The sequence below is a fragment of the Hippoglossus stenolepis genome, chromosome 20, assembly GCF_022539355.2.
Source record: "Hippoglossus stenolepis isolate QCI-W04-F060 chromosome 20, HSTE1.2, whole genome shotgun sequence".
In the NCBI taxonomy this organism is placed as follows: domain Eukaryota; kingdom Metazoa; phylum Chordata; class Actinopteri; order Pleuronectiformes; family Pleuronectidae; genus Hippoglossus; species Hippoglossus stenolepis.
In genome coordinates this window covers 21,153,961-21,174,428 of record NC_061502.1, presented here as the reverse complement: position 1 = coordinate 21,174,428, position 20,468 = coordinate 21,153,961, and the positions used below count along the sequence as shown (strand labels likewise).

General features: G+C 44.8%; 3 protein-coding genes across 12 annotated transcripts; all 3 read right to left on the bottom strand.

The window, feature by feature from the left end:
• Nucleotides 1–110: 110 nt before the first annotated feature.
• myh6 (myosin, heavy chain 6, cardiac muscle, alpha) lies at nt 111–6,947 on the bottom strand. Its single transcript, XM_035151079.2, has one exon. The coding sequence runs from the start codon at nt 6,909–6,911 to the stop codon at nt 1,107–1,109; it is 5,805 nt and encodes a 1,934-aa protein (XP_035006970.1). The 5' UTR covers nt 6,912–6,947; the 3' UTR covers nt 111–1,106.
• A 1,494-nt stretch (nt 6,948–8,441) lies between these two features.
• LOC118104048 (serine/threonine-protein kinase PAK 6) lies at nt 8,442–14,342 on the bottom strand. Of its 4 annotated transcripts, XM_035151122.2 has the most exons (11): nt 14,253–14,342; nt 14,028–14,056; nt 13,727–13,826; nt 13,375–13,620; nt 12,686–13,159; nt 11,892–12,329; nt 11,507–11,640; nt 11,309–11,435; nt 9,599–9,724; nt 9,381–9,515; nt 8,444–9,131 (listed from the first exon to the last, which is right to left on the bottom strand). In XM_035151122.2, the coding sequence occupies exons 4-11, from the start codon at nt 13,579–13,581 to the stop codon at nt 8,964–8,966; spliced, it is 1,809 nt and encodes a 602-aa protein (XP_035007013.2). In that variant the 5' UTR covers nt 13,582–13,620; nt 13,727–13,826; nt 14,028–14,056; nt 14,253–14,342; the 3' UTR covers nt 8,444–8,963. The 4 variants fall into 4 exon arrangements, with proteins under 4 accessions (XP_047193905.1, XP_035007013.2, XP_035007014.2 ...); XM_035151123.2 differs by lacking the exon at nt 13,727–13,826; XM_047337949.1 differs by lacking the exon at nt 13,727–13,826 and having other exon boundaries at nt 8,442–9,131; nt 9,599–9,691; nt 14,028–14,341.
• Nucleotides 14,343–15,098: 756 nt separating this feature from the next.
• On the bottom strand, nt 15,099–20,056 carry bub1ba (BUB1 mitotic checkpoint serine/threonine kinase Ba). Of its 7 annotated transcripts, none has more exons than XM_035151032.2 (14): nt 19,966–20,056; nt 19,481–19,586; nt 19,091–19,245; nt 18,880–18,971; nt 18,598–18,707; nt 18,442–18,521; nt 17,812–18,048; nt 17,405–17,542; nt 17,148–17,242; nt 16,818–16,967; nt 16,610–16,737; nt 16,390–16,540; nt 16,184–16,299; nt 15,099–15,298 (listed from the first exon to the last, which is right to left on the bottom strand). In XM_035151032.2, exons 2-14 carry the CDS (start codon nt 19,504–19,506, stop codon nt 15,172–15,174), a joined length of 1,605 nt encoding a protein of 534 aa, XP_035006923.2. In that variant the 5' UTR covers nt 19,507–19,586; nt 19,966–20,056; the 3' UTR covers nt 15,099–15,171. The 7 variants fall into 7 exon arrangements, with proteins under 7 accessions (XP_035006923.2, XP_035006927.2, XP_035006921.2 ...); XM_035151036.2 differs by having other exon boundaries at nt 19,496–19,586; XM_035151030.2 differs by having other exon boundaries at nt 19,481–19,564; nt 19,966–20,050.
• Nucleotides 20,057–20,468: the final 412 nt, after the last annotated feature.

Sequence of the window (20,468 nt, the reverse complement as noted above, 5' to 3'; positions counted from 1 at the left end):
ATGCAGATGGGAAGACTGGGATCTAACGGCCGACCTTCTGGTTGGAGGACGACCGGTCTAGCCCTCAGCCACAGCCGCCCTGTAACTGAGTGAAATCTTTAGTTTGAGCCACACATTAGAAACATCGAGTGTTCTAAAATTACATCAATTATTATAAAAATCATATGAAATATTAAATAATAGACCCACTGCTATTGTCTTAAAATGTTTCTCTAGAAAAGGAAACTAATTATATTTTTATTGGTTTGTTCAGTAAACTATTTTTGAATTTTTATTTCTGATTTTAAATTTTTCACAGAAACAGATGCAAGAGAACGAAAGTGGGCGGACACACTTTTATTGAGATGCAGTAATGACGGTGAATCTGACAATAGACTGTATATAAAGATGAATAACAAAAGTATACCTGAAGCATCTCGATCTCCCCTGATGGCCGATTGCAGCATAGGACATTAACCCCACATCCTCCATGTTAGTGGAAGGGACATGGACAATTCTCTAAGTCACAGACCTTTGTTTTAGACATTTCCAAAACTTGATGAATGAACTAAAATAAAAGGCATTTAATTCAGTTGAATTTTAAAGGCCAAATCATAACATAATGAGGTCAGGACCTTAAAATGTATAGAGAAACCCACCAGTTCAAGGGTTATGGTTAGCCCAACCCCATGTTCAAATCAAATCGTTGATGTTCCTTTCCATCATCCACATAAACGTTCACACTAGATACAAACAACACAGCGACATGTTTTTTTTTTTTTATGTTATTAACAAAACACCACTGTGGGGAGCAGAGGTCAACAGGGAGAATTCTACTGCTAATGTCAACAGAACACAATAACTGCTGCGCTTAGTTTCAGCTGCGTATCTCCAATCGCCCATAAACAGGAACACCTGTCAATCAAAACAGAGACGGACGGCGTTATATCAACAAAAAACAATAATAAAATGTTTAAATCTTTGCTGTCGATGTGATTTTAAAAACATTGTAACACAAACTTTCAGGAGTTGTAAATTTGTACGTGGGTAACTGGACTTAAGTTAGTTACGTTTAACAGAATTATTATTTGAGTGACCTCACCTGTGATGTTGATCCTGGGACATCCTCACTCATCCAGGCCCTTCTTGGAGGATCCATCCCTGGTCTTTGCCCTCAACTTGTTCACCTGTGAGTCGGCAATGTCGGCTCTCTCCTCCGCCTCGTCCAATTCGTGCTGCAGTTTGCGGAGTTTGGCCATGTTGGTGTTTGCCGCCTCCTCAGCCTCCTCAGCTGCGTGTTTGTAGGACTTGACCTTAAGCTGTAGTTTGTCCACCAGGTCCTGGAGGCGAGCCATGTTCTTGCGGTCTTCCTCAGTCTGGTAGGTGAGCTCCTTGTTGCGGCGTTCATACTTGCGAACCCCTTTGATAGATTCGGTTCCCCTCTTCTGCTCAGCCTCTAGCTCATTCTCCAGCTCTTTGATGCGAGCTTCCAGTTTCTGGAGCTGCTTCTTGCCGCCCTTCATGGCAATTTGCTCGGCCTCGTCCAGACGGTGCTGCAGGTCTTTGATGGTCTGCTCCATGTTCTTCTTCATGCGCTCCAGATGGGCGCTGGTGTCCTGCTCCTTCTTGAGCTCCTCAGCCATCATGGCTGCATCTGTGATGGCCTTCTTTGCCTTCTCCTCAGCATTGCGGTTCTCCTGTATGGCCTCCTCAATCTCATTCTGCAGGTGGAGGAGATCTGTTTCATGCTTCTTCTTCTGGTTGATCAGGCTAGTGTTCTGGGAGTGTAGAAGTTGCATTCGCTCACTTGCGTCAGTGAGCTCCTGTTCAGCAAGTTTCCGACTTCTTTCCGTCTGCTCGAGAGCAGCCCTCAGTTCGTCAAGCTCAGCCTGGATCAGGTTGTTTCGTCGTTCAAGGAGAGCGATGTTCTCTCTCAGGTCATCGTTGCCATGCTGTGTATCATCCAGCTGCAGTTGAGTGTCCTTCAGGAAGGCCTGGAGGCACTTGAGCTGTTTTTGGGCATCAGCTGCCTGCCTGTTAGCTTGGCAGAGCTGAATCTCCATCTCGTTTAGATCACCTTCCATCTTCTTCTTGACTCTCAGGGCCTCATTGCGGCTCCTGGTCTCAGATTCCAGAGAGGACTGAAGTGACTCAAGCATGCGTTGGTAGTTTCTCTTGGCCTGCTCCATTTCCTCGTCTTTCTCAGCCACTTTCCGCTCCATCTCGGCCTTCACCTGGTTGAATTCAAGTTGAGCTCGCAGGATCTTGCTCTCTTCATGCTCCAGCGAACCTTCTGCCTCCTCAAGGGCCGACTGGAGCTCAGCCTTTTCTTGTTCCAGCTGCTTCCGGATCTTCTCCAGTTCATGGGCACTTCTGCCACCCTCTCCCAGCTGGTCAGTGAGGTCCGAGATCTCCTCCTGGAGGTTTTTGTTCTCTCTCTTCATTGTCTCGAGTTGATCAAGACTCTCTTCATAGGCATTTCTCAGTTTGAAGAGTTCAGTACTCAGAGACCGAGCCTCCTTCTGGGAGGCCTCCAGCTCACACTGTGACTCCTCAAATTTCTGCTTCCACTCTGCCAAGACTTTGTCGAAGGCTCTTTGCTTCTTGTCCAGTGCTGCAGATGCTGCATTGGATCTCTCGAGGTCCAGCATTAGGTCTTCAATCTCATTTTGGAGGCGATGTTTGGTCTTCTCAAGAGATGAACACTTTGCGTTCACTGCCTCAATGGCCTCCTCTGCTTCCTGCAGTCTCTGAACAAGCTTCTTTTTGGCTTCTTCCAGCTCTTCTGTTTTCTGAATTCCATCAGTTTCATATTTTGTCCTCCATGATGAGACCTCTGTGTTCGATTTTGACAGAGCTCTCTGCAGCTCAGCCTTTGCTTCCTGCTCTTCTTCAAACTGTTCTCGGAGCAGATCACAGTCATGCCGAGCAGACTGCACAGCATGGGCGAGGGCATTCTTTGCCTTGATCTCCTCTTCTAGCTGTCTGCGTAGATCTTCTACCTGCTGGTTGTACGAATTCTTCCCTCTAGTGAGCTGTGATATTAGACACTCCTTCTCCTCCAGCTGGCGTCCAAATTCCCCATTCTCAGTGAGCAGCTTGGCCCTCTGTGTATTCAAGTCATTGACACTTCGTTGAGCTTCCTCATATTTACTCTTGTACTCATTCATGTTGTCTTCCATTGTACGACAGATCTTCTCAATGTTTGACTTGGCCTTCACAACACTCTCCATGTTAGAAGACAAGTCATCCAGCTCAAGTTTAAGCTCACTCTTTTCTTTTTCCAGCTTCTGCTTCACTCGCTGCAGGTTGTCAATCTGCTCACCCAGTTCAGCGACACTGTCTGCATGTTTCTTCCTCAGGGTGGCAGCAGTAGCCTCATGGTGGAGGGTGGATTCTTCCAGTTCCCTTCGCAGCTTCTGAAATTCAGCATCTCTTTTCTTGCTCAGCTCCACCTGAGCCGATGTTGCTCCACCTGCTTCTTCCAGGCGTTCACTGATGTCCTCCAGCTCACGGGAAAGATCGGAGCGCTGCTTCTCCACTTTGGCCCGGGCTGCACGCTCAGCATCCAGCTCCTCTTCCAGCTCCTCAATTCTCGCCTGGTTTTCTTTCAGCTTCTTCTGGAGCTGAACTGAAGCCACCTGTTCGTCTTCTAGTCGTGAATTAATTTGGACAACTTCAAAGTCGTTTTTCTTGAGCTTTTCTTCCAGCTGTTGTTTATCATTCTCCAAGTCCATCAAACCCTCCTGGGTCAGTTTCAGGTCTCCTTCGAGCTTCCTCTTTGAGCGCTCAAGGTCCATCCTGACTTTCTTCTCTTGCTCCAGCGAGCCCTCCAAATCATCTACCTGTTGCTCCAGCTTAGCTTTAGCTTTGTTTAAACTGTTGGCTTTGTCCTCTTCACTCTGAAGGTCATCCAGTGTCTGCTGGTGAGCCTCCTGCAGTGCCTTCTTCTCTTTGGTCAGTTTCATGATGGTCTCATCCTGGGAAGCCATTTCCTCCGTTAGGTTTTTCACCTTATTCTCTGTAGCGTGTTTCTCTTTCTCAACTTTGGCCAAAGTCAGCTCCAGGTCATCGATATCTTTTTTCAACTCGGAGCATTCATCCTCAAGTTTGCGTTTCTTTGCTGTGAGGTCTGCATTCAGCTCTTCTTCATCTTCGAGTCTTTCTGTCATCTCTTTCAGCTTGGCCTCCAGTTGAATCTTGCTCTTAATAAGCTGTTCACAGCGTTCTTCAGCGTCTGTCAGAGTATCCTGTTCAGACTGGATTTGCAGAGTCAGATCATTCTTCTCTTGGAGAAGAGTCACCATTTTCTCCTCTAATTCCTTTCGTCTCGCTTCGGATTTCTCCAGCGCTTCTTTTAGCTTGTTGAACTCGTCTTTCATGTTGGCCATCTCTTTCTCGGATTCAGCGCTCTTTAGCAAAGGTTTGATCTTGAAGAACAGCTTCATCCAGGGCCAATTCTTTACACCAAGGAAAGAGCGAAGGTTCCACTGGATGACCATCAGAGCATCCCTACGTTCCACTAGTTTAGCAAACAATGCCCTCATGAGGAGTGCCCGGGCATTAGCCTGGATCCTGGTGATGATCCGAGAGAGTTGCTCATCTCGCATTTCCTCCAGAGTTCCCAGCAAGCCAGCTTTAAAGAAAACCTTTGTGTGGCCAAACTTGTACTGAGTGTGGTCAATGTCAAGTGATCCGAGCAACTTTTCAGCACTTTTCTTACAGTCGATGAATTGACCCTCAGGAATGGCAGAGGCATTAAGGATCCTGTACCGCTGTTTGAAGTCGCCATAATGCACCCTGTTTGGGAAACCCTTCCTGCATATTCTGATACCTTCTAGGACACCATTACAGCGCAGCTGGTGCATCACAAGGCAGTTGTCCATGACTCCTGGGGTTTTCTGATCATTAGGAATTAGACAGCGGACAAAGTGAGGATGTGTGGTCTTCAGGTTGTTCATTAGCTTATTCAGGTTTTCCCTGTGAAGTGCAGACACCGTCTGGAATGAGGAGCCTTTCTTTTTGGCTCCTTTTCCACTTCCCTTGTCACCACCATCAGTCCCTGAATAACTTGAAAACAACAGACTGAGGAGCTTCAGAGAAGATTTCTGGTAAAGACCGACTACTGTTTCATTCAGGGGATCTTTGTTTTTGACCAGCCAACCACCAATGTTATAGTCCACAGTACCAGCATAGTGAACCAGGGCGAAATGAGCCTCTGCTTTCCCCTTTGCTGCCTTCGGCTTCTCAAACATCTTGTTCTTGCCCAGATGATTATCGTAGAGCTTGGACTTGAAGGTCTGGTCACTGGCTTTGGGAAACATGCATTCTTCCTCCAGAATTGACAGGATCCCAAGTGGCTTCTCAATTAGGTCAATACAAGCTTGTAAGTCCATCCCAAAGTCAATGAACTCCCAATCAATCCCTTCCTTCTTGTACTCCTCTTGCTCCAGCACAAACATGTGATGGTTGAAAAACTGTTGCAGTTTCTCGTTAGTGTAGTTGATGCACAGCTGCTCAAAGGTGTTTAAATCAAAGATCTCAAATCCAGCAATGTCCAGCACTCCTATGAAGTACTGACGGTGCTGTTTGGTGTCCAGGGATTGGTTAATTCTCACCACCATCCAGTTAAACATCTTTTCGTACACTGACTTAGCCAAAGCACCGATGGCGTAGTAGACTTGGTCCACACTTTGGCCTTTGGTGACATATTCATTTCCTACCTTGACCCTGGGATGACACAGGCCTTTGATGAGGTCAGCAGAGTTCAGCCCCATCAGGTAAGTTGATTTATCAACAGCCTCCGTCCCGTCAGGTTCACCCTGCTCCTCACGCTGCTTCTGTTTGAACTTCATGTTGCCGAAGTGCATGATGGCACCAGTAAGTTTATAGACACCCATCTTCTCTTCTGGAGTGAAGCCGAGCACATCGAAGGCACTGTCGGTGGCCATCAGCTCCTCCGAGTCATTGATGGAGGCTACTGTTACCTCTCCTTGGGAGATGTAGGAGTAGTCATACGGATTGTTGGTGATCAGCAGGATGTCCAGCAGCTCTGGCTTCTGATTGGACAGGATCTGGTAAAAAATGTGATAGTTCCTCTCAGCCTTAAGCTGAAAAGTGATGCGTGACTTCTCCAGCAGGTACGTCTCGATGTCGGCAGATGACAGTTTGCCACTCGTACCAAAGTGAATTCGAATGAATTTTCCAAAACGAGACGAGTTGTCGTTTCTCAGCGTTTTGGCGTTGCCAAAGGCCTCCAGTGCAGGATTCGCCTGGATGATTTGGTCCTCTAGTGTACCCTTGCTGGTGTCTTTTTTCCCTCCACCACTGACAGCTGCGATGCTGGCAAAGTACTGGATGACTCTTTTAGTGTTCACAGTCTTTCCTGCTCCGGATTCTCCGGTGATGAGAACAGACTGGTTCTCTCTGTCAGTCAGCATGTACTGGTAGGCGTTATCAGAGATTGAGAAGATATGAGGGGGGGCCTCGGTTCTCTTCTTCCCCCTGTAGGCAGCCACCACCTCAGAGTCGTAGACAGGAAGCATCTTGTAGGGGTTGACGGTGACACAGAAGAGCCCGGAGTAGGTGTAGATCATCCACGCTGCGTAACGCTCTTTGAGGTTGAACAGCACAGCGGGCTCATGGAGGAATGTGAACATTGCCATGTCTTCAATTTTATCAAATTTTGGCGGGTTCTGGGGGTGAACATCAGACTCCTTCACAGTTACAGTTGTTCCATCATCCTTCTTGACAGTCGCCATCCCTCCGTCTTTGCTCTGGATTTGTCCCTTCACATATTCAACTTTATCGTCAACTACAAAACATTCAGTCTTGATGTCAAAACGTCTGGTCTGAGCTTCCAGACGCTCTTTGTCTGACTTTCTTAGGTAAGGAGCCGCCTTCCCAAACTCAGCCATCAGAGCGTCACCCATGTTTGACGGTGGAGGTCGTCAGCAGTCTTAACAGAGAACAACCAGAGAAGAAGATCTGCACAGTCTTTGCTGCAGGCGGCCGTTTATAAAGTATCACTGGGGACCAAATTAGGACACAACTGCTGAAGAAAAAAAAGGTCAAACTAAATTTGTCCTGGGACGTTGAAGCGCCTGGAGGGCAGATTCAGGACCTTTGGCTGTTTAAGTCCATTTTAGGAAAGTAGAGTTTCAGTGCTTATCTGGATGCAGATAAAGACTCGGACACTTCTTCATTTAGAATTGACTTACAGGAACAGAACTAATCTCTGTGTGTTCTACAGTTAAATCATTGCAACCATCGACTTACAGGATTTAAAGCTATTTTATGTCACTTTTTATTTATTCAAAGAAAATGTTGCTGACTGAAAAGGTTTTGACCCAGTTAAGTGATTAAAAAGCCTTCTTACCTCTTAGTACTTTTTTATTTCATGTTTATTTTGATGGGAATACTAAATTCAGTATATGAGTTTGTTTATTTATTTGAACTTAATTAATTTATATCTACTTAACTAATTTCAAATTAATCACTTCAGTCTTCAGTTTGATTCAGGATTTGTTTTAATGTTTGTTCTGGAAACAAAATATGAGGCTAATGTATAAACATTTGTGAAACATAATGAAATGATTAAATGTGTGTTTAAATCTCTAAAACTAAACAGTTTAAATTCACAGAAGGTTTAAAGTTGGTTCTGACGTTTCTGATAAAAAGAGCAAAGCAGAAATAGATTGAAATGTGACACGTGTTTTGCGATGGACTCGAGTGTGTGTGTCTCTTTATCTCGGAGTCTTGACTCAAATAGAAACTCTTATCTTCAGGGCTGGAACCCGAGCGAAGTCAGTTTGTGACGACAAACATTTAAACCCAACTGAGGCTCAAATCAAAGTGAAGATTAATAAAGGTAATCAGTATTATTGTGTTAGTGTTTCAAGTGTTTCTGTTGAGAACCAAACTTTCATCTTTTAAATAAATGTAAAAATTTAATTCTAGAAGGAAAATGTAACTTTTACTTTAGAGAAAATGTTAAATAATGAATGAATTGATTTTTTAACAGATGTTTGTGTATTGAAGAGACAAACAAACATCAAATTTTCACTTGAATTCGTCTTTATTTTCTTCTTTGTGTTCTTGTAACGTGACACAAACACACAATCATTAAAACAACTTCATGTTATCTCAGAGTTTCTTTGTCCCGATAAACTCACACAAGCTTTTTCTTCATCACTTTAAATGTTTTGTGTAAAAATCTAAATCTTAATCATTTAGTCACATTTAGAGATTTCAAAATGAAACAAATTATGTATAAAATGAAGAATAAATGTTGTGGTTCAGTTATCATAAAATCATTGACTGATTTATTTAGAAAATTATCATGAACAAATAGATGAAAATAGAAAAAGATTCATTATGATATTTTCGATAAAGTAAAGTAAATTTAGATAAATATATAATATGTGCAAAGTAAAGTTGGACTAATGTAAATAATATAAAAACATGTATGACAACAATATTTTAAATATTATTTCATAAAAAATAATACTTTGATAATTGATTGTGTTAATTAGTCAAATGTATTTAAATATTCCCATTTTCACTAAAGTTGATCAAAAATAGAAGTTTGTGACAAACAACAAAAAATTTAAGTTAGAAATTTTTAATCTTTCACAAGAATAAACATTTTAAACCTTAAAAACAAATCAATCATTTACATTTTTAATACTTGAACATAAAGTTCTTCTAAAGCTACATTTATTTTGAAAAGATTTGATGATATCACTTCCTGCTCTGGGGTGACAGGTCAAAGTTCATGACCTGAATTGACTGTCAGTGTTCAGCCAGTCGCCGTGCCGCCATTGTTAGGATGATTTAACTCACCTTATTGGTTGATAGAGGTCTGATAGGCAACAGCAACACTTGGTATGTGATTGGCTGTTGAAGTCCTTCGTTGCGACCAATGAGACACAGGTGTGATGCTGCCGAGCTGCTCTCAGCGTCTCGTACACACTCTCAGGTTTTTAGCAGAGCGACATGCGTTTATGGTGCAGCTCCACCAGGGGCACCAGGCAGCGCGGGGATACGGCCTGCAGCAGGAATGGGTGCTTCAGCAGGTCGGTGCCGCTGCGACGCTGCAGCGTGTCACGAGTCAACATGCAGCCCAGGAAGTCATGTAACACGGGAGACACCTGAACACAGGAGAGTGTGACATCATCAATCACTGTGTGTGTGTGTGTGTATCTGAATACGCAGATACATAATGTCTGTCTATAGTTATGAGGCCAATTTTGGTTCAATACCATCATTGTGAGGACATTTTGTCTGGTTCTCACAACTTCAAAGGGCTGTTTGAGGGTTAAGACGTGGGGTTAGGGTCAGAGTTAGGTTTAGGTTAGGGTTAGGGAATGCATTACATCGTGTGTGTGTGTGTGTCTAACCCTCTGGATGTTCTTGACGCTTGGTGCTGCTTCGTCTCTCAGCTTCTTCATGGCATTGATGGGAGTGTCACTGAAATATGGCGGCTCTCCATCAACCATCTCCACCACCATGATGCCCAGAGACCAGATGTCCACCTGACAACAGGAAACAGTTTTATTGGCATTGTGTGAATGTGTGGTCAGAGTGAACTGAGATGCAGGATGTTTGGTGATTTCACCTCGGGACCGTATGGCGTTTTGGAGATGACCTCAGGAGCCATCCAGTATGGAGTCCCCACAAGTGACTTCCTCTTCGGAACCTCTTCACTGATCTGAGCGCAGAAACCAAAGTCTGACAATTTTATCTACAGACGAAGAGGGAGAAGAATAAGAAGAGGAAGTAGGGATGCGTGTAAGTACAAGCAGTCAATATGGCAAGGACACGTCTCCTGTTAGACAGCACCCTCCCTGACAGGACCGACCTCACTCTAGACCACATATGTTCTCTACTTGAAATCTGCCTGACTACCACCTACTTTCAATACAACGAAGAAACATGGATGTGCCATGGGCTCCCCAGTGTCTCCCATCGTTGCTAACCTCTACATGAAGGAAGTGGAAAGAAGAGCCCTGACCTCCTTCAAAGGAGCTGCTTTAAGTTCACCTGTGAGGATGTCAGAAGAAACAGTCTGGTCTTTTGGACTGTGCAGTGTACATTGAAGAAGACAGAACCCTCAACATTAAAGTCTATAGGAAACCAACACACACAGATCAATACTTACTCTTTGACTCTCATCATCCACTAGAACACAAGCTGGAGGTCATCAGAACCATACACCACCGAGCACAAAACGTACCCACAAGAACCGAGGGCATAGTGAAGGAACAACAACACATCGAGGAAGCTCTTAAAACCTGTGGCGACCCAAACTGGGCTTTCATCAAAACCTCACAACAGCAGGATGGGTCTACACCTTACAGATCAACAGCCATTCACACCTGGACTCAGAGGAACCCAACGACCCACTAAGTGGTGGTGGGGGGGTTCAACGACCTGCATGTTTAACATAACGACTCAGACCCACAGAGGTTAAGGGGTTAGCCCTAACCCTCTTGGAGGAAACATCTTTAAGAAACACAAGAAAGTCCAGTTGCCTACATTCACTTGTTCAACTTCTGACCTGGATGAATGAGAATCTTAACCGAAGATTTTGTCTGACATACGTTCGTCCTGTCGTCATCAACTCGGCTGCGTCTACCTATACTTGACTCTGATTGGTTTGTAGACAGCGTGTGACGTGTTGACAGTTGGGGGGGTAGTCTGTTTGAATGGAGAAGATGAATGAAGCTTCATCTGGTTGCCATGGTAACATCATGATGGTATCACTAGCAGCATCAGCACCTTCAGGCGCAGTACTGCACAGTACTACAGTACTACAGTACTACAGTACTCCACAGTACTACAGTACTTCAAACTAGTTCAAATGCACCAGATGAACGTCCTCACGCTTCAAACATTATATCGTCGGAGGTGAAGACTGCAGCTGCTTCCTCCTCTTCTTCTTCTTTTACTGTTTAATTTTGTCTCTACTTCCTGTGATTGGTCCAAAAGTCCAAACTATCCAACAAAGTTTAGGTTCAGACTAAACTGAAGAGTCTGAAGCTCTGAACCGAACAAGGTTTGAAAGAGTCCTGAGTAACGTATTACATAAGTAAAGAATCAAGGTACTTGTTCTTTACTGGAGTATGTTGTGTTGAATCCATTGGAGATTAAAATTAGAACAAAAATAAAACCGTCATTATTAGGTTCATGAGGTGACTGTGTGCCGGCCTAACCCCTGAAACTATCAGACTTTATATCATTAAATAACCATCAACAATGTAATTTACTCCATCAAGTAATGTCTAATGTGTGTGTGTGTGTGTGTGTGTGTGTGTGTGTGTGTTACCCTCCCGTCCAGTGTCAGCAAGATGGAGTCGCTCTTCACGTCTCTGTGAATGACCCCCTCTGAGTGAAGGTACGTTAACGCCTGCAGAACGCCCTCGCTCACTGTCGCTATCTGCTCCTCGTTCAACCTGAAACACAAACTCAGGTGAGACCCGAGAAAATCCAACAAGCAAACAGGCCTGTTTGACTTCCTGCACACCTGGTTTCACTGATGATGTGGGTGAGAGCTCCTCCCTGCAGGTACTCCATGATTACCCAGAGTTCCTCCTGCACCAGAGCGCTGCGGTACATCTGAACCACGTTCTGGTGCCGGTAGTCCCTCATGATCAACACCTGAAACAGGAGGAATGAACTGATGATGTCACAGTGCGGCAGGAAACAGGTGATGCTTTGATTCCCCTGATTATGTCTTGTAAGACACAGCTTTATCTCCCTGACCGCCGATCTTCTTCTACCTCAGTGTCGACCCCTTTGAATAACTGCCTGACAGACTGACTGCAGGGCTCTACAGTCAATAAAATCTGTGTTCAAACTTTCAGAGGAAGAGGAAACACAAAGCTCCACCCCCTGCGCCCCATCCCTACCTCGTTAAAAAGCAGCTCTCTGCGCTGCTGCTTCCTCACATCCATCATCTTCACAGCCACCTGCTGCCCGCTCAGTCTCTCTCGGGCGATGCAGACAACACCTGTCGACCCCTCCCCGATCTTAACAAAGTTCTCGAGGGTCGTCCTCGGATCGCCCGGGTCCACCACCATCTGTAGCGCCGCCTTGAACTGCTCATGGCTCACCTTCTCGCGACCTCCATCAGGTTCTGTCTGCTGGGAGGAGGAGGGGCAGAGTTGGGTGGGGAGGTGGGCAGGTGACCCAGTGGGGGATTGGTGAGGCTGGCTCTGGGGCGTTGTGGTCAGGTTAAAACTGGCGTAGGGGCGGAGCGAGCGCTGAGGTAAACCTCTCCCTATGATGAAGGGACTGCTGGTGCTGTTCGGGGGAGGCAGCAGGATGGGAGGGGGAGGGGAGGTCAACTGGGGAGACGACAGAAAAACACGAGAAATATTTTTTATCGTCATTTTTTGATTTACTATATATTGTTGACTAATTATTATAGTATATAGGTATAGATCACATCATTAGAAACTGGATGTTAGGGTTATGTTGGTGAAGAACATTTTTTATTTTTTATTTAGCAACAAAAAACATTGTTAATATAAGGTATCAGTGTTTTAAAGGCGTCATTTTCCGGATGGTTTTTGAGACAGGCTAGCAGTTTCCCACTGTTTCCAGTCTTTATGACAAGCTAAGCTAACTAGCTGCTGGCTGTAGCTTCATATTTACCGTACAGATATGAGAGTAGTGTCATCTTGAATCAGATCTGACTTACGTTGAGGTCGTAGGAGGAGTGTGGTCTTCTCGGAGTTTCTTTGGCAGATGACAGCAGGTCAGGCAGGTGGTTGACAGCTGCTCTTAGTCTCAGGCGATAGTTACAGGAAGTCAGCCCCTTCCCCTCACTGTGGGCGTACCATACACCTGTCCTCTGGGGCGTGGCCTCAAACCCCACCGGGCAGGTACACTTGATTCCCTGAGGAGCTCCGTTCAGTTTGGGGCTACCGGCCTCGCAGCAAACCCGGTCTTGCCAGTAGGTGGAGCTGCTGTCGCTCTTCCTCACGTCTCCATTGCAATTGAGCTCCTCGAACTGGGAGGACTCCAACAGTCCACCCAGTGACCGGGCTCGTTTCCGTGCCGAGAGGCTGCTGCGACGCAGGGAGTTGGAGCTGGAGACGGAGAGATGGCTCATCTGAGAGATCACGTGACTGATGTAGTCGCTGTGACCGATGAAACTGCCGCGAACAATCGTCTGTAGGAGAAAAGTTCAGATTCACACGGATGTGACGTGAATTTATAGCCGTAAAAGAGAAGTACAGTTACCAGGAGTCGTTTCCAGGGTTACCAGAGACTGGTGGTCACTTTGATTCCGTGTGGGACCTCAGTCCTGACCCATGTATCTGTGTCATGATTGGCTCTCGGCTCTAGAATCACCCTCCCGCCCCCCCACTTCCCCTGCCCTCTGACCTTCTTGGGTCCGAGCTCGACCTCAGTGATCCTGGAAGGGTCCACCAGGGGGCGTGGCCTCCTCTGCGTGTCGATGACGCTCTGCCACTGTGGTGGCAGACCCACATAACGTCCTGTGGTGGCGTTGAACGATGTGTGCACGCGGTGTTGAACGTCTTGTGGCGCCGAGATCTCCGGCCTGCGCTTCTTCTTCCTGCGACCAAACATCACCACGGCAACGCAGTGACGACAGGGGAGTGATGAGACCTGAGGGAAACAACAACATGGCTGCTGCTGATCGGGATGAGAATTGATGAAGGATGGAGTCACAAACGCAGACACACAACACACACATATAGACACACAGACTCACAGAGTCAGACACAAACAGACACGCACACACTTCCGAGTGTGTGAAGTGGTGTCTTCTTTCTGTTCAGGTGTTTACTTGAGTCACATGACTCCTCCTACTCCTGACAAACACACAGTGAACAAATTCACCTGTGTGACATCATCAACACAAACATTCAACATTACAACATTATCACAACACTGACATTAAACATTAAATAATAAATAATAATGAATATAATATGAAAATATTACGCCCGTGATTGTCCACTAAGACAGCAGTACAAGATTGAGTGTGTGTGTTCAGGGTGTAACTAACATACCTGAGGAATCAAACACCTGAGTGAGTCACCTGCAAGAAGAGAACATGGAGAACAGAGAAGAACATGTAGAACATGGAGAACAGGGGAGAACATGTAGAACAGGGGAGAACATGGAAATCAACGAACAGAACATGGAGAACAGAGGAGAACATGGAGAACATGTAGAACAGGGGAGAACATGGAAATGAAAGAACAGATGAGAACATGGAGAACAAGGAACCAGACCATCACTGAGTCCAGGTGAGTTGGTTCTGTTGGTTCCTGCTGTTGTTCTTACTCTCTCTCTCTCTCTCTCCACCTAGCTCGTCCCTGTCTCATCTTGTTTCAGGTATGAAGGAAAAAGAAGGTGGGGGGCGGGGTTTAGTTTGACTGACAGTTTGTTTCTCCTCCTACACACACACACACACACACACACACGACAGACACACACACACACACACACACAGACAGCACACACAGACAGACACACACAGACACTGCTCTCTCTCTCTCTACAGGCCTCAGCAGGCCTCGCTCGCCCCTCAGGCAGAAATGACTCAACTTTAACGTCTGAGATTCAAATCGAACAAGTTCAGTTTTTTAAAGGTTTAAAATCTAACTCAGGTTGTTTCTATAGAAACAGGCGTGACCACACCAGTTACAGACACATGACAACAATGGAGAACATGTATTTTAGACTTTTACTTAAGAAATAATCCTCCGATATATTCACACCGGGAACACACACACACACTCTCACCCAAGGGCGCGGGGGTGTGTGTTCGTGTGGCTAATTCTGCTGGTGGACTTTTAGGCTAAAAACATGTTATGGTTTTTCTGTTTTATTACGTCTGAAGAATCAGTCACCAGTTATTTCAGTTGTGTTGGATTCTACTCTAACGCTGTTTACCCCTGAAACTCCAGAAGTGTTTTATGGACGCAAACACTTCACCCCCTCTCCATCATAGTGCTGAGGAGATAATGAGGGAATTTTATTTTTTCAGTGAACTATCCCTTTAAACTCTGTTTTCAAATTTATATTTTTAGACAGATATTTCTCTTGATCTTTTTCCACAGATAACAGAAAACAAATTCAGTGAAACAGTTGCTTTATTAATGATTTAAATGTGAAAAATAATGACGAACAGAAAGTGCAGATGATGTTTTACTTTAAAAGAAGCGACAACTGCTCCGTCACGTCCGACAGGACGGACATTGAACAGCGACCGCTGGCGTTCAGCAGCGACCGGAAAAACCTGCTCCACGTCTTCCACGTCCCTGGAAACATGTTGCTGCAGACAGGAAGTTATATCACTCAAGGAAATGGGATACATATGTATTATTGATATAATTAATGATTCAAAGGGGACATATCATGCAAATTCCACTTTGTTAGTGCTTCTACACATTAATGTGGGTATCTGGCTCATGTCTACCAACCCAAAAACTCTGGAAAAAAAACACTCGCGTGTTTTGTTATGGTTCCTCTAAGTCAGAAACGTCATGCTTGAGTGACTCGAATGAGCTTCCTGTGTTTTGTGTCGTCACAATACACAGGAAGTCTCCCTTTACGGAAGCGCCGCTGCGAGGCAGCGCAGCGCCGTTCTCCAGCGCGCAGCCGCCTGGCTGTTCACACGGGACGAGCATTTCTCCGCTGGTCAGCCCCATAGACTGTATATATAAGGTCAGCCCGCGATTCTGCTTTCTCCGCTTGTTGTTGTACCCGTTGAATGTCGGGGTTCGGGGTAAATGATGGTCTTCATAGCCCCCCCCTCTCTCTCTCTCTGTCTGTCTGCTTGTGTGCTTGTAGTGGGGGGCAGAGGGGGACATTTAATTATGTGATTGGGAAAATTAAAACTCCAGGACAACAGAAGGGGAATACAAAGTATGGGATGCATATTTGATAATTTATATCATATAAAATATGGAATTTATATCGTTTAAAATCATGGGGGGAGAGGGGGAGGGGGGAGCTGGCTCATTAGCATTTAAAGGAACAGGCAGTCAAAACAGGTCACTCTGTGGAGGGCTGTTTTATACAGGGTAAAAAGGAGCTGTTTTATATGATCCTTGTGGTATTTTGACCAAAGTATGTTACAGACATTTCATTAAGACCCCAAGGAACCATATCAACTTGTGGTCAAATGGGCATGCTATGTCCCCTTTAATATCAGTACCAGGACTCGTCTTGGCTGAACCGCTCGGCCGTCCAACCGTCGTCGTCTTTCACCAGGACCATCCTGCTGTTGGTCAGGAGGAGGTGGACGGTTTCAGCCACGCCCAACAGATCGACCTGATGGAAGGGGAGGAGGGGTTAGTATCATCCAATCCCAGTGAGGTAGGTGGGCGTGTACAGAGAGAACAGGCGAGTTGGACATGTTACCAACTGTGGCGGCGACGTCGGCTCCAGGAGACCGACTCTAATGTAAGAGTGAGCTGACGACAGCTGCTGCACCGAGGTGACGTCCTGCTGCACGTCCACGTCCACGGATGACGACCAGTCCACCGGGAAGACCCGCTCCAGGTTCAGACCTCTGGACCAACAACCAACAACCAATCAACAGCTTCAGAGTCACATGACACCCCCTTGTGAGCTGACGTACCGATAAGAGGCGACGAGGATGCTCGGCCGCAGCGCCGCATGAAGCAAGCGGCAAGAGTGAAGCTCCAACACCAACTGCAGCAGGAGGAGAGATTTACGAACGACCGAGTCCTCACACTCCGTCAGCTCCTGATACACACACACACGCACAGGTGTGTCAGGTCCTCAGTCTGGGTCTCGTGGTGTGTCGTGGACAGGAAGTAACTTACGGTGAACATGTGGTCAGGTGGACAGGTGTAGACGGTGATGCAGCCGTCCAGGAACAGGAAACAGCTGATCTGAGGGAGACTGTCGACGGACGAGTTTTTCTTCAGACGACGAAACTGATGAAAATCCCACGGAACACGACAACGATCCACCTGCAGCACAGGAGACATGTCTGTCACCATGGAGACCATATTTACATGACCTGTTAAATGAGCTGCTGACAGGTGATACTACACTACCCATGAGCCTCAGATGCTGATGAATCACAGATTACACCTGTCACCATGGTTTCTGAATTAATCTCAGAATTGAAATGTAATGTGCGTTCAAACCTTAACGAGAACGTTGTCGTCATTCGTGGCTCCTTTATAAATGGAGAACATTTCTTCATCTACTACTCTGGAGTAGATGTGATACAGGTTGCCTCCTGGTGGACACAACACACACAACAGGATTAGTCATTTTACAGGAAGCAGCAAAGAGAACAGTGTCTGAGAGGAAAGACCTCGGGAGACTTAAATCTGAGGAGAACGTCTCCAAACAGGAGGAGAACCGTCTTTTACACTTGTGAGGATGTGTGCATTCTTACCCAGCTGCAGACAGCTGTTCACAGGAGGGAGGGGCCGAGACTCGCAATGAAAACCAGGAGAGGAAGTGACATCACAGATGTCCAACAGCTGCTGCCGAGCCTCTGGGTCACAGGCATCCACAGCACCCCCCGCTGGTCCTGAAACATAGCGTGGTCTAATTAATGTGATTATAAATTAGATCAATAGAGAAAAAATACAACCTGTCGGCTGATTAAGACCCAGAGTATTGATGATTATTATCTATGTTTATTGATCATTATTGATTATTATTAATGATGTTTATTGATCAGCAGATTCATTGATTATGATTAGTCCCACAATCATCATTGTGGGACTAAAAGGATTATCTTATCTCTTACTCTCTTAACAGTTGCAGCTCATTTCTGTTTAGCTCACTATAACGTACCAGGTTCCATCTCCTCCTGGTTCTGGTCCTGGCTCTGGTTCTGGTCTTGGTCTTGGTTCTGGTTCTGGTTCTTGTCCTGCCTCTGGTCTTCCAGTAGACTCCAGGTTCCAGCCTCCACACTGGTCTCCTGTATGGGACTCAGCTTATTTGTGGTATAGGAGCCTGGTTCTTGAGGGACGGAGGAGGGATGGGGGTCCACCAGAGTCTGGAGGTCTCCGGTCGTTCCTCCAGGACAATCTGAAAGTCACAAAACGAAAAAATTATGAACACACGATGAACACTGGTTTATATACAACAGTTTTCTTATTGATCTATAATAATAATATAATATTATAATCATGTTTAATAATAATAAATCGCATTTATATAGCGCTTTTCAAAGCTCTCAAAGTCGCTGTACATGGTGAAGGATAAAAATAAGGAAACAATAAAATCTTTAATAAAAAGAAAAATGATGATAGTGAGGTATACTAAGAAAATAAAAACATGGGGTGGGGGGTTAAGCTGGGGAAGGCAAGTCTGAAGAGGGGTTCTCAGGGCCTTCTTGAATGATAGCATTTTACTGACACACGAGACATTGTTTTCTCAGAATGAGTCCTGGTCTCACCAGATCTAGGGTCAGAGACTCACCTGGTCTGGGGAACTGGATCTTCAGACTCAGTCCTGTGTCGTCAGGTTGGAGGAAGATTTCGTCGAGTAGTTCAGAGTTTCTGTTTGATGAAACACGTAATGAGTTTGGTCACAGCTGATTCACGTATACACAAGTGTGAACCATGTGTTTATTACCCAGCAGGCCGTGCAGCAGTGGACTGTGACTCATCGTATATCAGGAAGGAGGAAACAGCTGGAGGTCGACAAGAATCTGACGTCTGAGAGGAGGCTGCATGAAGCACCTGCTGAGACAAATCAGCTTTTTGTCCATCTTTATTTGCTGTGTAGGAGTTTTAGTTTTTCCTCTGAACCTACGATAGTATTATTATTATTATTATTATATTCCCTAATAATAATAACTGTTATTATTAGCTGTATTAGTATTAGTAGTATTGCATAAGTATTATTGTGTGGTACTTGTTGTGATTCTCTCAACAGTAAAAGTTTCCTCTTCTCCTCGAGCTCATGACTCAGCTGCTCCTTCATCTCCGTCAGACTTTTCAGTCTCTCTGCAGAAAACACACAATCAGCACGGTCAACACGCCAGTCAACACGCCAGTCAACACGCCTGTCAACACGCCAGTCAACACGCCTGTCAACACGCCTGTCAACACGCCAGTCAACGTACCCTCCACGTTCCTCTGTCTCTGCAGGAAGTAGCGTTCTGCTCGCAGCTCCTCCACACTCAGCTCCTCTCGTCCTCTCGTCAGCAGATCTTTACAGTACTCACTGACCTGTGTGGCCCCGCCCTTCTCCTCAGGCCCCGCCACACTCTGAGCGCTCCTGCAGACAATTAGATGACAAGTCGACGAATCTCTTCCACATTGATTCAACACATGACACGTCAGAAACTAAACCAGTGATGTCCTGTGGAACCAGCTCCCTCTCTGGGTTCTGGAGTCAGACACCATCTCTACATTTAAGATTAAACTTCCTTGTATATTATGAAGATAACTATACAAATAAAATTGAATTGAATGTCATACGACAGGTAAATGATGATGTCATTGAATCTTACTGTGTGTTCACGTACAATTCTGCCATGGCTTCACCTGGATGTGATGGACCAATCAGAGCTCATCACGCACGTCTGATCGATCTACTGGAGCAACACATGAAAACATCTGTTGTTGATTAATAATCACTTTAAGTCAGGTCACAGATAAACAGTAAACAGATTAAATACATTTAAACAGATTAAATTAATTTTAACAGATTGGAATATATTAAATGAATTTAAACAGATTAAATGAATTTAAACAGATTAAATGAATTTAAACACATTTAAACAGATTAAATGAATTTAAACAGATTAAATGAATTTAAACAGATTTAAACAGTTTAAATGAACTCATCACTTTGTTTGAGCACAAACATCTGAACCGAGACTGTGAATCACCGAAGTTTAGAAAAAGTTTGACGAAGGAGACAAAGTTAAAGGAACAATGAACGTGAACGTTAATAAAAGATCAATAATGATCAATAATCTGTTTGATTTTTCACCTCAAAGTTTACGAGTCGCTGCTTCTGTTCGAACTGCCAAAACCACCGGCGTCACTTCCGCTCTGACCAATATCCTGTTACAGCGCTCGTGCTGGTCGGAGTGTGAACTACACACTAGAAATAGGTTAATTATTACATTACACTACATTTCATTGAGATGACGCTTTTATCCAGAGCGACTCACAATAAGTGCATCAACCATGAGGAACAAACCAGAACAACAAGAATTATCAATAATAAATCAGTAACAGATTAATAACTAATCATAAATGAATAATAGATTGATATTGGATGAGTGATGAATGAATAACAGATTCACGACAGTCATAACAAATGTATGAATATGAGAATCTTCTATATATAATTCTATATAATTTATTTTTCACAACTAAAGGTTTTATTTTCAGAGCTTTAATAAATCGTATTGATTCATTGATTCACCTTTAATTGAATCTATTGATCATAATGTTCTTGACCAGTCAGAACTCAACACATTTTTTAAA

Bases quoted from the DNA above. Each gene is read 5' to 3' on its own strand.
- bub1ba (XM_035151032.2), bottom strand. From the start codon at position 19,506: ATGGCAGAATTGTACGTGAACACACA. The intron at 17,543-17,811 runs GTACGTTATAGT...GCTATGTTTCAG, and splicing joins CCAGGAGGAGATGGAACCTG to GACCAGCGGGGGGTGCTGTG. The intron at 16,738-16,817 runs GTAAGTTACTTC...TGTGTGTATCAG, and splicing joins CACCTGACCACATGTTCACC to GAGCTGACGGAGTGTGAGGA.
- LOC118104048 (XM_035151120.2), bottom strand. From the start codon at position 14,120: ATGTTCTCCCCTGTTCTCCATGTTCTACATGTTCTTCTCTGTTCTCCA. The intron at 13,160-13,374 runs GTCAGAGGGCAG...TTTCTCCTACAG, and splicing joins TCGAGCTCGGACCCAAGAAG to ACGATTGTTCGCGGCAGTTT. The intron at 11,641-11,891 runs GTAGGGATGGGG...CTCCTGTTTCAG, and splicing joins GAGAGCTGCTTTTTAACGAG to GTGTTGATCATGAGGGACTA.
- myh6 (XM_035151079.2), bottom strand. From the start codon at position 6,911: ATGGGTGACGCTCTGATGGCTGAGTTTGGGAAGGCGGCTCCTTACCTA.